The 13,718-nt window shown below is 43.9% G+C and overlaps 2 protein-coding genes across 3 annotated transcripts; one reads left to right on the forward strand and one right to left on the reverse strand.

Annotated features, from left to right (window-relative positions):
• Window positions 1-9,380, reverse strand: LOC311128054 (uncharacterized protein). Of its 2 annotated transcripts, none has more exons than XM_084160005.1 (14): window positions 9,131-9,380; window positions 8,203-8,306; window positions 7,909-8,038; window positions 6,840-6,996; window positions 6,251-6,344; window positions 5,992-6,131; window positions 3,461-3,527; window positions 3,210-3,361; window positions 1,822-2,979; window positions 1,268-1,609; window positions 1,097-1,196; window positions 819-986; window positions 475-579; window positions 1-365 (listed from the first exon to the last, which is right to left on the reverse strand). In XM_084160005.1, exons 2-14 carry the CDS (start codon window positions 8,289-8,291, stop codon window positions 233-235), a joined length of 2,835 nt encoding a protein of 944 aa, XP_084016131.1. In that variant the 5' UTR covers window positions 8,292-8,306; window positions 9,131-9,380; the 3' UTR covers window positions 1-232. The 2 variants fall into 2 exon arrangements, with proteins under 2 accessions (XP_084016131.1, XP_084016130.1); XM_084160004.1 differs by lacking the exon at window positions 9,131-9,380 and adding an exon at window positions 8,682-8,712.
• On the forward strand, window positions 9,016-10,753 carry LOC311128055 (THAP domain-containing protein 11-like). The gene has a single exon (XM_084160006.1). It carries the CDS (start codon window positions 9,117-9,119, stop codon window positions 9,927-9,929), a length of 813 nt encoding a protein of 270 aa, XP_084016132.1. The 5' UTR covers window positions 9,016-9,116; the 3' UTR covers window positions 9,930-10,753.
• The last annotated feature ends 2,965 nt before the right edge of the window (window positions 10,754-13,718 follow it).

A 13,718-nucleotide genomic window follows, 5' to 3' on the forward strand; every position in this document is an offset into this window, starting at 1 on the left:
ACTGATTAAATCAAATCAATTTTATTGCAGTGATATTTGACAAACAAAAGACACAATGCCATCTTCAAACAAATACAACACATTTACACCAGGTTACATGGTCTTGTCCTGGATGTGTTTGAATGAGCGTCTACAAATAATAAATGAACAGCTGTTAATAGATATTCAATCAAATATACAACATCAGCCCACAACAGTATGATTTGGGCTGATCATTCTCAATATAGGCCGATCATTTTCTCCTCGGTTTGGGAATGACGTAGTTACCACTTGTTGCCACAGGAATGAGGAGCTTTCGGGATTCCATTGGGAGATATTTCTCTATCAACACATTCACCGGCATGCTATCAGTCACAAACCCCTGTCTGGAGAGAAAAACAGAGTTAGAGAAAGACGAATGCACACACACGACAAGGAGATTATAGTACATACTGTACACTTAAACAGCTGATGAAACCAGAGCTATACACAAACCTCCGCATCAGCAGCTCTACGTCCTCCACCTCAATGGTCTTCCTCTTGGCGTGAGCAGCAAACGTCTCCAAGTCATCAGCTAGTCGGTCAAAGTAGCGCTCCATTCTGGCAAATCCATTTTATACATACATGCATTCATCAATCAATACATTATCTTTAAGTAAGTCCTCTATTCTGTCACTAATACGTACGTCAATTAATTTAACATCAATTATAAAATAACAGTTGCATTCTGATGTTTTCCTGTCTGAAAACAGACAGTTACATCACTAAATGTATATATCACTTAATGTGCAAGTGAATGAACATAAGCACATTTTCCTAAGATGGGTCTAGTTTCTTACATCTCCTTTAGGACAGGGTAGACATCTGTAGACACCTTGGTCTTGGCGAAGTGTTTGAACACGCTCATGATGTAGCTCTTAGGGAGACCAGGGTCCTTCTTGGCTGATCCAGCCCGCTTTCCCCTCACCGCTTTGGGCTTCAACGCAGCTGCAGCACCAGCTGAAACACTGAGGCCCCAAAACACAACAGATTAGGTCACAAGCTTGCACAAGCTAGCACACGTATAAACACACAGTACTACTACTAAAATGATTGCATGTCTTTGTGTGTGACTTGCCTTGGTTGAAGGTTTTTGAGAACAGTGGGTGTGGCCAGGGGGTCAATGGGCAGAGCATTCCTCTTCTCTCTGACAAACGCAGGTGTCTTCATAGACAGCTCTGTAGGAAAGAAAGGGTTAGTCATCACAACATATGCACACACACCTGAACACAGATTTTGTGGATCTAACCTTCACACTGGATACCATCCTCCTCTTCCACATCATCCCAATCCTCATGGTCAGCTGGGCTCTGGGCAGTGATGGGGTGCAGGGATGAAGTGCTGCTGTGAGGGGCGTTGTTCTCAGGTTCATAGGTAATCTCTAAGGGAGGCATGGAGTTCTCCATCTCCTCATTGCCAGGGCTGGTGCCTGTTCTACTGAAACCTTCCAGCTCATCTTCCTGGGGCAACGGGGAGGGAGGGGCACTGCTAAGGGTTACTGTGCGGGGATTGGCGCTCTCACTAGCTCCCACCTCCGGCCCGCTGTGCCACTCACCAGCAGTGTCCCCCTCTGACCTTCTGCCTGCCCACCCTACAAACACACACACAAAGACATCAATAAAACAGTCTCACAAATACTATATTAAATAATAGAATAGACCCACTAAGATTATTTTTCAAACTTCAAAAAGACTGAACAGTCTTGTTGACAAGCAGTATTTGAGCCAAGTGGAATACTGTCCACGTCGGCCAATGTCACATATTTCATTATCACATCACGCTCTCATCACCATCCTGACTCACCAGTCTCTGTAGGATGGAGCTCTGCTCCCATGCTCTTGTAGCCCCTCCCTCCTTCCATCACTCCAGCAACCTTGACTCCACCCTCTGAGCAATAAGCTCTCCGACTGATGTGCATCGCATCGTGTGCTAAACTCTGTGATGTCAAACCTTTTTCCTGCCCTTCTTCAAATACCTGCTCCCCATCATCTGCTACATCTTCTGTCTGAGGTTCAGCCATCTCTTCTTCTTCTTCTGTCTGAGATTCAGATACCTCTTCTTCGGCCTGAGATTCAGCCATCTCTTCTTCTGTCTGAGATGCAGCTACCTCTTCTTCTGTCTGAGATTTAATCATTTCTTCTTCTTCTGTCTGAGATTCAGCTACATCTTCTGTCTGAGATTCAGCCATCTCCTCCTCTTCTGTCTGAGATTCAACTACCTCTTCTTCTGTCTGAGATTTAACCATCTCTTCTTCTTCTTCTTCTTCTTCTTCTTCTGTCTGAGATTCAGCTACCTCTTCTTCTGTCTGAGATTCAGCCATCTCCTCCTCTTCTGTCTGAGATTCAGCTACCTCTTCTTCTGTCTGAGATTCAGCTACCTCTTCTTCTTCTGTCCGAGATTCAGCTACCTCTTCTTCTTCTGTCTGAGATTCAGCCATCTCCTCCTCTTCTGTCTGAGATTCAGCCATCTCCTCCTCTTCTGTCTGAGATTCAGCTACCTCTTCTTCTTCTGTCCGAGATTCAGCTACCGCTTCCTCTTCTGTCCAGGAGTCAGCTACCTTTTCTACTTCTTCTGTCCGGGAGTCAGCTACCTCGTCTACTTCTTCTGTCTGTGATTTGGACTCCTCTCTCTGCCCAGCATCTCCAGCCAAATCCTCTCCATCTTTGTTGTCTCCTTCCATCTCATACTCCTTTTGTTCCCCAACCTCCTCCATATCATTCTCCTCCTCATCCTTCATTCCTCCCATTTCTCGCTGGATCTGTGTTCCTGTGATGGTGTCTTTGTCCTGCGTGGCGATAGTGAAGGTTGTCGCTGTGTCAACAGGCAGGGCGTAGAGTGCCGTGTTGCTGGTGATTATGTCATGGGTGATGTCAGGGGCGGTGAGGTCACTGAGTCCCAAGGTGAACCCCTCGGACCGAACAGTCTCACTGAGACCCTGCTGATCCTCCCTAACACTCAGCTCTGAAAAACAGGGAGAGAGAGGTGGGCGTGGGAAGAGAAATAGGTGGAAAAACTAGGTTTAAGTTCTACTATTCACACAAAATGTGGTCTTAAATAAGAGTCTCAATCTCATATTGTTCCAGATAATTTAAGTACATATCAAACAATATAATACACAGAACAAAAGACAAGCAGAGATATAAGGGGGAAGAAATGGGATAGGATGAGAGGATGCAGAGGAAGGGGCTTACCAGTGTTTCCACCCATCGCCACCTGTCGATTCTGTAGGGCCTTGTCAAACTCCTCAATGCTAATTTTTTTACGATTTGCTACCTTCCTTTGAAATCCCCTTTTCTCAGTCCGAACGTCCACAAAGGGTGTTTTCAGAGAGAGGGTGATAGAGCTACAAAATGTGTGAGAAAACACCCTCAGTTACATTTCTGACATTCACTACTGAAATTCAATGAGAGAGCAGAAATGTTTCCCATTTGCAGCTCTTTACCTTGGAGAGGAAGAAGACTGGGATGAGAGGTATTTTTCTGTTGCACTGCCACCTTCACCCTCTCCGTCTGCAAATAAGGAATCCACAAACATAAAATTATATCAGAAAGCGAATACATCCATAATCAGACTCTTAACCAACATGCTCCAAGACAGCTTCTACCCCCAAGCCATAATACTGCTAAATAGCCATTAGAATAAAGAACAGAGTAGCAGCAGCATATGATTGTGTGTGTGTGTGTGTGTAGTATTGTGAGTGCATATAGTCACTGCAAGAAAGGATCAATGCAGATAGTCTGTGTAACCATTAATTATCTGCATTGATCCTTTCTTGCAGTGACTATATGCACTCACAATACTACACACACACACACAATCATATGCTGCTGCTACTCTGTTCTTTATTTTACTCTTATTATTATCTATTATGATGCCTAGTCACTTTACCCTGCCTTCATGTACATACAGTATACCTAAAATACCTCATACCCCTGCACATTGATCTGGTACTGGTACTCCCTGTATATACAGTTGAAGTGAGAAGTTTACATACACCTTAGCCAAATACATTTAAACTCAGTTTTTCACAATTCCTGACATTTAATCCTAGTAAAAATTCCCTGTCTTAGGTCAGTTAGGATCACTACTATTTTAAGAATGTGAAATGTCAGAATAAGAGTAGAGAGTGATTTATTTCAGCTTTTATTTATTTCATCACATTCCCAGTGGGTCAGAAGTTTACATACACTCAATTAGTATTTGGTAGCATTGCCTTTAAATTGTTTAACTTGGGTCAGACGTTTTGGGTAGCCTTCCACAAGCTTCCCACAATAAGTTGGGTGAATTTTGGCCCATTCCTCCTGACAGAGCTTGTGTAACTGAGTCAGGTTTGTAGGCCTCCTTGCTCGCACACGCTTTTTCAGTTCTGCCCACAGATTTTCTATAGGATTGAGGTCAGGGCTTTGTGATGGCCACTCCAATACCTTGACTTTGTTGTCCTTATGCCATTTTGCCACAACTTTGGAAGTATGCTTGGGGTCATTGTCCATTTGGAAGACCCATTTGCGACCAAGCTTTAATTTCCTGACTGATGTCTTGAGATGTTGCTTCAATATATCCACATAATTTTCCTTCCTCATGATGCCATCTATTTTGTGAAGTGTACCAGTCCCTCCTGCAGCAAAGCACCCCCACAGCATGATGCTGCCACCCCTGTGCTTCACGGTTGGGATGGTGTTCTTCGGCTTGCAAGTTACCCCCCTTTTCCTCCAAACATAACAATGGTCACTGTGGCCAAACAGTTCTATTTTTGTTTCATCAGACCAGAGGACATTTCTCCAAAAAGTACGATCTTTGTCCCCATGTGCAGTTGCAAACCGTAGTCTGGCTTTTTTAAGGCGGTTTTGGAGCAGTGGCTTCTTCCTTGCTGAGCGGCCTTTCAGGTTATGTCGATATAGGACTCGTTTTACTGTGGATATAGATACTTTTGTACCTGTTTCCTCCAGCATCTTCACAAGGTCCTTTGCTGTTGTTCTGGGATTGATTTGCATTTTTCGCACCAAGTACGTTCATCTCTAGGAGACAGAACGCGTCTCCTTCCTGAGAGGTATGACGGCTGCGTGGTCCCATGGTGTTTATACTTGCGTACTATTGTTTGTACAGATGAACGTGGTACCTTCAGGCGTTTGGAAATTGCTCCCAAGGATGACCAGACTTGTGGAGGTCTAAAAAAAAAATTCTGAGGTCTTGGCTGATTTCTTTTGATTTTCCCATGATGTCAAGCAAAGAGGCACTGAGTTTGAAGGTAGGCCTTGAAATACATCCACAGGTACACCTCCAATTGACTCAAATGATGTCAATTAGCCTATCAGAAGCTTCTAAAGCCATGGCATCCTTTTCTGGAATTTTCTAAGCTGTTTAAAGGCACAGTCAACTTAGTGTATGTAAACTTCTGACCAACTGGAATTGTGATACAGTGAATTATAAGTGAAATAATCTGTCTGTAAACAATTGTTGGAAAAATGACTTGTGTCATGCACAAAGTAGATGTCCTAACCAACTTGCCAAAACTATAGTTTGTTAACAAGCAATTTGTGGAGTGGTTGAAAAGCAAGTTTTAATGACTCCAACCTAAGTGTATGTAAACTTCAGACTTCAACTGTAGTTCCATTGTTGTGTATTTTATTCCATTGTTGTGTATATTATTCCTCTTGTGTTACTATTTGCATTATTATTTTTTAACTCTGCATCGTTGGGAAGGGCTCGTAACCAAACATTTCACAGTAAAGTCTACACCCGTTGTATTTGCCGCATGTGACAAATAAAATTGTATTTGATTTAAACCTGAAACCATGAAAAGTGGGATTGTCAGTGGGGCAAAATGAGCCGAACAGAAAATATCTTCTCATATAGAGCAGTTAACCAGTATGCTTAATCACGCCCTCTCTAACACGTTCAGAACATGCTCCAGTTACAGATATCACACAAACTTAACCATGCGCACAAACTGTACAGTGCCGACCTTGACCTTACCTTCACCATGTTCAAGCTGCCTGTTGAATGCTGTTATGTTGAGACTCCGACGTGGTCGCTTCCTGCTTAGTCCCTTCACCGTATTTGACAGGTTTACTGTGGTGGTCATGTCAGGGAGATCCAACTCAGACAGCCCTGTACTAGGAGACACACACAAAAACAAGGTGTGAACGCACAAACACATCACCACACCAATAATGCAGAGGGCTGTGTGTCCTGAGTGCACCTCTGAGGATATCGTCCATCTCTGTCAGCATACCTTGGGCGGTTGCTGTGAAGACCGGAGTTTGTGGAGGGCAGCTCTGGCTCCTTCCTGACTGGCCAGTCCTGAACCAGCAGGGATGTCTCCAGCTCTGACCAATCAGAGAGGTGACAGAAAAGCAACAAGACAAAGATCACTGAACAACAGGCCATAATGTGCCCATGATGACATTTTACATTTACATTTTAGTCATTTAGCAGACGCTCTTATCCAGAGCGACTTACAGTTAGTGAATACATATATATATTTTTTTATACTGGCCCCCCGTGGGAATCAAACCCACAACCCTGGCGTTGCAAACGCCATGCTCTATCAACTGAGCTACATCCCTGCCGGCCATTCCCTCCCCTACCCTGGACGACGCTGGGCCAATTGTGCGCCGCCCATGAGTCTCCCGGTCGCGGCCGACTGCGACAGAGCCTGGATTCGAACCAGGATCTCTAGTGGCACAGTTAGCACTGCGATGCAGTGCCTTAGACCACTGCGCCACTCAGGAGTGATGAGCATATAATAAACATACATATTACCCCTAGTCAATAATAAAAACGCTGCCCACACTCTCTCACTGTGACATGACAACACTCACCTGTCTGCAGGATCCCCCTGAGTAGGTATCTAGGTGTGATGTCATCGTCATAGAGAAGTGAGGCTGTGGCTGGTGCAGGCGTGTTTATCTTCCTGACTCCCTCTGATATAGTCCGCCTCTTACTGGGTGGCACTGGCAGGGAAGACCTGGAAGTGCTCTGTAAGAAAAAATACAAAAATGCTGATGAACTCAACACAACACAAGCCTTGGTTAAAACAGTCCCTCTGCCCTACACAGACAAACGGACAGAAAGACTGACATCCAAAGTAATGCCGGGCGGACACTACATTACTTTTAAAATCCTAACATCACTGAGCCTCACACATTAAACTACCGTCTTTCCTGTAGTTGTTTGTCTTGCCAACATAGTGGTGCACAAACTAAACGATGTGGAACAGACGAGGAGGGGGGGGGGGGGGGGTCACACACCACAAGATTCTTCACTTGGATGTGAGGATTCTCTATACCACACTGTCTTGACAAGGATGTGATGTGATTAGATAGCTAGAACAAGCTGTGGCTCAAAGCAGCCTCAAACATTTTCAGTCAGACATTCACACTTGCCATACAGAGTTGAAATATCTAGCCAATACATTTTTAATTGAATAACATTGTGTGTAAAGAGCTTGTCAGAGCTGTAACAAATTGACACTTTAGCAAGTACAAACGCATACTAGTAGTAGTCATCGCTCCTGCTCGAGAGTACACATTCTGGGTGATGAAATACAACGTCATCATCTCGCTGCCTCCTTCTCTGGAGAGCTCTCATTGGCGCATTGCTGATCACAGTTCTCAAATATTGTCGTTGCATATGTCACACTACACACAGATTTTGTGCAGATAAAATCAAACATGTTTGAAAATATCGGGACGTCTGGGACTGTTCAAAGACAGGATCGGTAGCCCTCAGATTGCGTCTCTGACCCGCTCACATAAAACGATCCTAGGTAATGTCTGCGCGCCCAGAGTAGGCAAGGACATGGGGATTTAGTCTCCGATCTCAAAAACGTGTCTGGAACAGCTCAAATTGGGGCCAAAATCACGTAGTATACACCCGGCTTAACCTGACCTCACGAAGCTTCTTTTTGATGCTCTGTTTGAGGGCCTCCTGTGGGGTAAGGGCCCCAACATCACTCCTCCTTAGTCTGATACTACGTCTGACTCTGGACCCCGGGGACTGGAACTGAGCCTGGGAGGCACTAGAGAGGACAGAACACACATGGCTTATACCACTAAAATTGACATATCACAGTCGACAAGCGAGAGCCTGTCAACCTAACAGTAGACAACCGCTAGCCAAAGCAAGTTTAGTTGATATAGTAGTAGGTACCGTGGGTGACACTTTTCGACAGTGTTGATTTACCTGCGGGTAATTGGGGACCTGGAGGACTCCGTATGAATTACATTTTGCAGGAGAATCCGAGCAGACACGTCATCATCTACAGAATCCATGGCATAACGTTCAGTCTGTCGAAACAGAAGAAGTCAACGTCATCGATATTCTGGAAATAAAACTGTCAGCATGTCAATTAACTAGCTAACTAACTACTGGCTTAGTACGTACTAGCTAACGTTAATGCAAATAAACACATAGCTTACTACTTCTGAAAGTAAGTAAGCGAGGCGACTAACGCGTAAAGTTAACTTCGCTAACGAGTTAGCCTAGCAAGCTATCCAAGCTAAGCTAAAGTTAGCTATATCATACACTGACTGACACAATCAAGCAATTTTACCGAGTGGTAGTCATGATACGTTAGATTAGTGTCGCCTTTTTATGTGGAAAAACAATGTTTTAATGTGCTATTTTATGATAGTATCCTAAGCTTGCTAGCTAGTGTTTACCTTTTAGCGGTTGGCTCCCGCGTTTAAAATTGAAGTGAAAACTCGCGAGATGATATTTTTGCGAAGCGGAAAATGTATTCGGGTATGCATTTTGGGACTTGTAGTTTATTTAAGTTCTTAGTTCTGATTCACGCTTGCTTGGAAATAAGTAATAATTGATACAATAGTTAAACATCCATCAAAATAATACACTTCTGAGACATCATACACAAATACGTCTAAAAATATATTAATTGTGCGCAACACTAAACAAAATGTCATATTTTGAGGGCTGCCTGCTTAGGACACAAAACAGGAAGTTGTAAGCATTGCGGGACGTGTAGTTCCGCTTCGAGGCCGATCGGCTTGATAACAACGTGAGGAAGAACGAAACAAAAATAAATTAGATACAACTTCAATAGATAAACTTGTTATCAGATTTTCGTTGGAATAAACATGCCTGGATTCACCTGCTGTGTCCCTGGCTGCTACAACAACTCTCATCGGGACAGAGCGCTGCGGTTCTACACATTTCCAAAGGATACCACGCAAAGGGAGATTTGGCTCAAGAACATCTCCCGGGCCGGGGTGAGCGGCTGTTTTAGTACCTTCCAACCCACTACGGGACACCGCGTCTGTAGCGTACACTTTCCCGGTGGCAGAAAGACCTATACCGTTCGAGTACCGACGCTCTTCCCGCTGAGAGGAGTGAATGAACGCAAGAACCGAAGGGGCAGGAACAGGAAAGCGTCTGTGGCGGCTCCTGTTCCAGCCCCTAGTCCAGGCAGCATTGTCATCACCAACGTTGTTTCGATAGCCGCAGAGAACGCTCAGAGCGATGCAGTCACCGACACAGCTGTTACTGGTGGCCCTATCGTGGTGCAGATCGGCCCGGACGGCGAATACCTCGGACCTGTAAATCCACCCGCGCAGGGTGACGCGACCTGTTTTACTGCAGTCGTCTCCAGCTCCACTGACCTGGCCGGGGGCGACGAAACCCCTGCGGACGCCGCGGCCGCTGTCCAGCAGTACTACAGCGTTGTCAGCAACCCGCTGGACCACGCGTACTCGCTGACCACCGGGACCACCTCGGCCGAACTGCTTCGGAAGCTGAACGAGCAGCGGGACATCATCGCACTCATGGAAGTTAAGATGAAGGAGATGAACGCAACCATCCGCCAGCTGCGCGTGACGGAGGCCAAGCTACAGGAGGAGGTGCGCGAGCGGGACCGTTTGCTGTGCGCTGGAGCAGCGGTAAAGAAAATATGACAATAATTCCCACCCAAAGGATGGATAGCTAAAGACCGTCGCGACCTAAGACTCTAACGTGAGATGAATCGGGTCCGTGGAGAACAGAGCAAACCCTCTTTTGTACGAAAGCGATGACAATTTATTTTCAATAGAGGAGATAGCTACTTTTTCGTCTACTAATGCTATTTTTGGCTAGTTAGTTGATAGTAAAAATCCCATAGTTGCCTATAAAACATTACCCAATTTAGTCCACCCATGTGTTTGCTAAGTGCAAGCTGCCTTTTAGGGGAGTGTAAAAACATTGGCGAATGCGTTCTTGTGGATCTCCTGGCTGCAACTCTGTAGCCTACTTTCGACATAGAACATTTTAAAGGGGGATGGGGGAATTATTAGGCCATTGTTTTGTTGTTAAGCTGTTTGTGTTTGTATGTCAGTGTCTGCAGTTGAATTCTCCTTGCAGAATATTGAACACCAGCTTTTCAGTTCAGAGGCCATCCTCCAAAACAAGGTTGCTCTGTGACTCTGACTGTGAGGAGATGTGCTTGGCATCATGGAAGTATGTGTGCTTATGAGGTGCTTATTCCCACCAGAGACCTGTCTTGATCCATGGCTCCATCTGATTGTAAGGCTTTTACACCACCTAAATGTTCACTGTGACTGCGTGTCTCAACCTTCTCCTCACAAATGGTTTGATACAGTATCTGCAGAGTTGCTACTCAAGCATGGATGTTATGTTAACCTCTGACTGTTGAACTTTGACCTGACAGCAATGACTGTCATGTGATGACTGTTCTGAAACTTAAACCATATCAATTTGAAGTAAATTTCATTATGAAATAATATATCCTGAGTTGTTTCTTTATCTGTTTAAATTGATGCATGAGTGTTATTATCAGTTATCCACTAATTTCTTGGGTATAGCTCAGTAGGTTGGATCATATCATGTAGTTGATGTCTATAATTTCTATTTACCTTTTCAATTGAAACTGACATTCTCTTAGAGAAATCCACTAAAGTGAACACCATAAGGATCTAGACTCATGGCTTAATCTTATCTTGATTATTGGCCTAACACAGGGGTGTCAAACGTACGGCCCGCGGGCCGGATCAGGCCCGCAAACGGGTTTAATCCGGCCCGCGAGATGATTTTTTTTTGTTGATTTTTTAAATTTTTTAAATTTTTTTAAGTATAAAAATGCGCTGCAATTTTTCAATAAAATAAACTGCTGTTCCAATTGCGTCCACTGGATGGCGCAATAGCAATTGTGTTAAGCAAGCAAACTGTTTATACCGGGGCAGAGCAAGTAGGTCAAGCACGTGCAGCCAATGAGCTACTTTGTTTTGCCCGCGATATTTATTACGGCTTCTACTTTTAACATTATGTGCTTTGGCACCCTCATTGCCCCAATATGTCTCTGTCAAAAAAGAGAAAAGTGGACGCAGAGTGCAGAGTGTTCCAAGAAAAATTGTCATCCTATTTAATCACGGAATTGAATGGGAAAGCTGTATGTTTGGTGTGTTCAGAGCATGTTGCAGTGCTGAAAGAATATAACCTTCGTCGCCACTATGTGAGTCTTCATGCCGACAAATATGACAACTTTCAAGGACAGCGGAGATGAGAGAAGGTGAATGAACTGTTGGCGGGTCTGAAGAAACAGCAGTCTGTGTTTACTCACAGCCGAGACATCAGTGACGCTGCAGTGAAAGCTAGCTACCTCATTGCTAATGAAATCGCAGTGGCTTCAAAACCATTTAGTGAGGGTGAATTTGTAAAAACATGCATGATGAAGGCAGCGGAGATTGTGTGCCCTGAAAAGCGGCAGGCTTTTGCAAATATCAGCCTGACAAGAAACACAGTTGCAGACAGGATTTCCGATCTTTCAGTGGATTTGGACAGCCAGTTGAAGCAAAAAGTAAAGTCATTTATTGCGTTTTCGGTTGCAATTGATGAAAGCACGGACATTACAGATGTTGCACAACTGGCCATTTTTTCATCCGCGGAGTTGATGACACATTGACCGTCACCGAGGAGTTCGTGGAGTTGGTGCCGATGACAGATACAACGACAGCAGCTGATATTTTTACCGCACTGGTCGGCGCGCTGGACAGGGTCGGAGTGGACTGGTCCCGCGCTGTCAGCCTGGCTACAGATGGTGCGCCCTCAATGATCGGGAAAAAAGCAGGCGTTGTGACAAAGTTCAGAGAGAAAGTGCAATCTGCAAATGGAGGACGTGATTTTTTGACTTTTCACTCTATTTTGCACCAGGAGGCTTTGTGTTGCAAGTCATTAAAGATGGATAACGTCATGAAGGTGGTCATCCAAACTGTTAATTTCATCCGATCCAGAAGCCTGAATCACCGTCAGTTTGACAGCCTTCTCAGAGAGAAAGACCACATCTATGGCCTTCCATACCACACTGAGGTAAGATGGTTAAGCCGAGGTGCTGTGCTGAGGCGTTTCTTTGATTTACGAGAAGAAATTGAACAGTTCATGGAAGAAAAGGGCAAACCAGTGTTAGAATTTCATTCCGCAGAATGGATGCCGGACCTTGCATTTATGGTGGATGTTACAGAGCACCTGAATAACTTGAACAAACAGCTGCAAGGGCGCAACAAAGTTGTCACGCAGTATTATGACAGCATACGTTCTTTCAAGTTGAAGCTGTCATTGTGGGAGACGCAACTTGCCGGTGGTGATGCAGCTCACTTCCCCTGTCTGAAAAATGTGTGCGCGACCCAACATGTGGCAGACATGAAGCGGTTCAAAGATAAAATAACTGGACTGTTACGGGAGTTTGAGCAACGCTTTCAGATTTATGTTTATATGTTTTTATGTTGATGTGCTATTGTTTTTAATTGATTTTATTTTATTTGTATATTTAACCTATTCTTGACTCTGTGGTTCTTGCACTTGTTTGGGGAACAGGATTTCATTATTTTTATCTACATTTCTGCCTGAGAAATGACACCCTGATATAGTTCTGTGATCTGTGATATACTTCTGTGAATCACTGAGGCATTGTGTGTTTGTGTGTTCTTTGTCCTCAGAACTTTCAAATAACTTGAGGTGTTTTATGATTAATAGTGATGTTGTGCTTTGGGACACTGTCCTCAGGCTCCAGCTTTATGTTTATATGTTTTTATGTTGATGTGCTATTGTTTTTAATTGTTTTTATTTTATTTGTATATTTAACCTATTCTTGACTCTGTGGTTCTTGCACTTGTTTGGGGAACAGGATTTCATTATTTTTATCTACATTTCTGCCTGAGAAATGACACCCTGATATAGTTCTGTGATCTGTGAAACAGTTCTGTTAATCACTGAGGCATTGTGTGTTTGTGTGTTCTTTTTCTTTAGAATTTTCAAATAAACTTGACGTGTTTTATGATTAATCGTGATGTTGTGCTTGTACTATTTTGGACACACTGTCCTCAGGCTCCAGCTTTATGTTGTATGTTGATCGTATTAAAACAAAGAAAACAATCTGAAGTTGTTGTTTTTAAGTTATATATACCATGATTTTTCCGGTCCGGCCCACTTAGGAATAGATTTTCCTCCATGTGGCCCCTGAGCTAAAATGAGTTTGACACCCCTGGCCTAACATATATGGTCAAGTGCTGCAAAAAAATACCTAGTTAAGCTGCAGCTGGCCCAGAACAGAGCTGCACGTCTTGCTCTTCATTGTAATCAGAGGGCTAATATTAATACTATGAATGCCAGTCTCTCTTGGCTAAGAGTTGAGGAAAGACTGACTGCATCACTTCTTGTTTTTATAAGAAACGTGTTGGAAATTCCAAATTGTTTGC

This window comes from Coregonus lavaretus, assembly GCF_964263955.1.
Source record: "Coregonus lavaretus genome assembly, chromosome: 4".
In the NCBI taxonomy this organism is placed as follows: domain Eukaryota; kingdom Metazoa; phylum Chordata; class Actinopteri; order Salmoniformes; family Salmonidae; genus Coregonus; species Coregonus lavaretus.

Coding starts and splice junctions, on each gene's coding strand:
- LOC311128054 (XM_084160005.1), bottom strand. CDS start 8,291: ATGGATTCTGTAGATGATGACGTGTCTGCTCGGATTCTCCTGCAAAAT. Junction 6,345..6,839: donor CAGGGGGATCCTGCAGACAG/GTGAGTGTTGTC, acceptor CTGATTGGTCAG/AGCTGGAGACATCCCTGCTG. Junction 2,980..3,209: donor GGCGATGGGTGGAAACACTG/GTAAGCCCCTTC, acceptor CCTGTTTTTCAG/AGCTGAGTGTTAGGGAGGAT.
- LOC311128055 (XM_084160006.1), top strand. CDS start 9,117: ATGCCTGGATTCACCTGCTGTGTCCCTGGCTGCTACAACAACTCTCAT.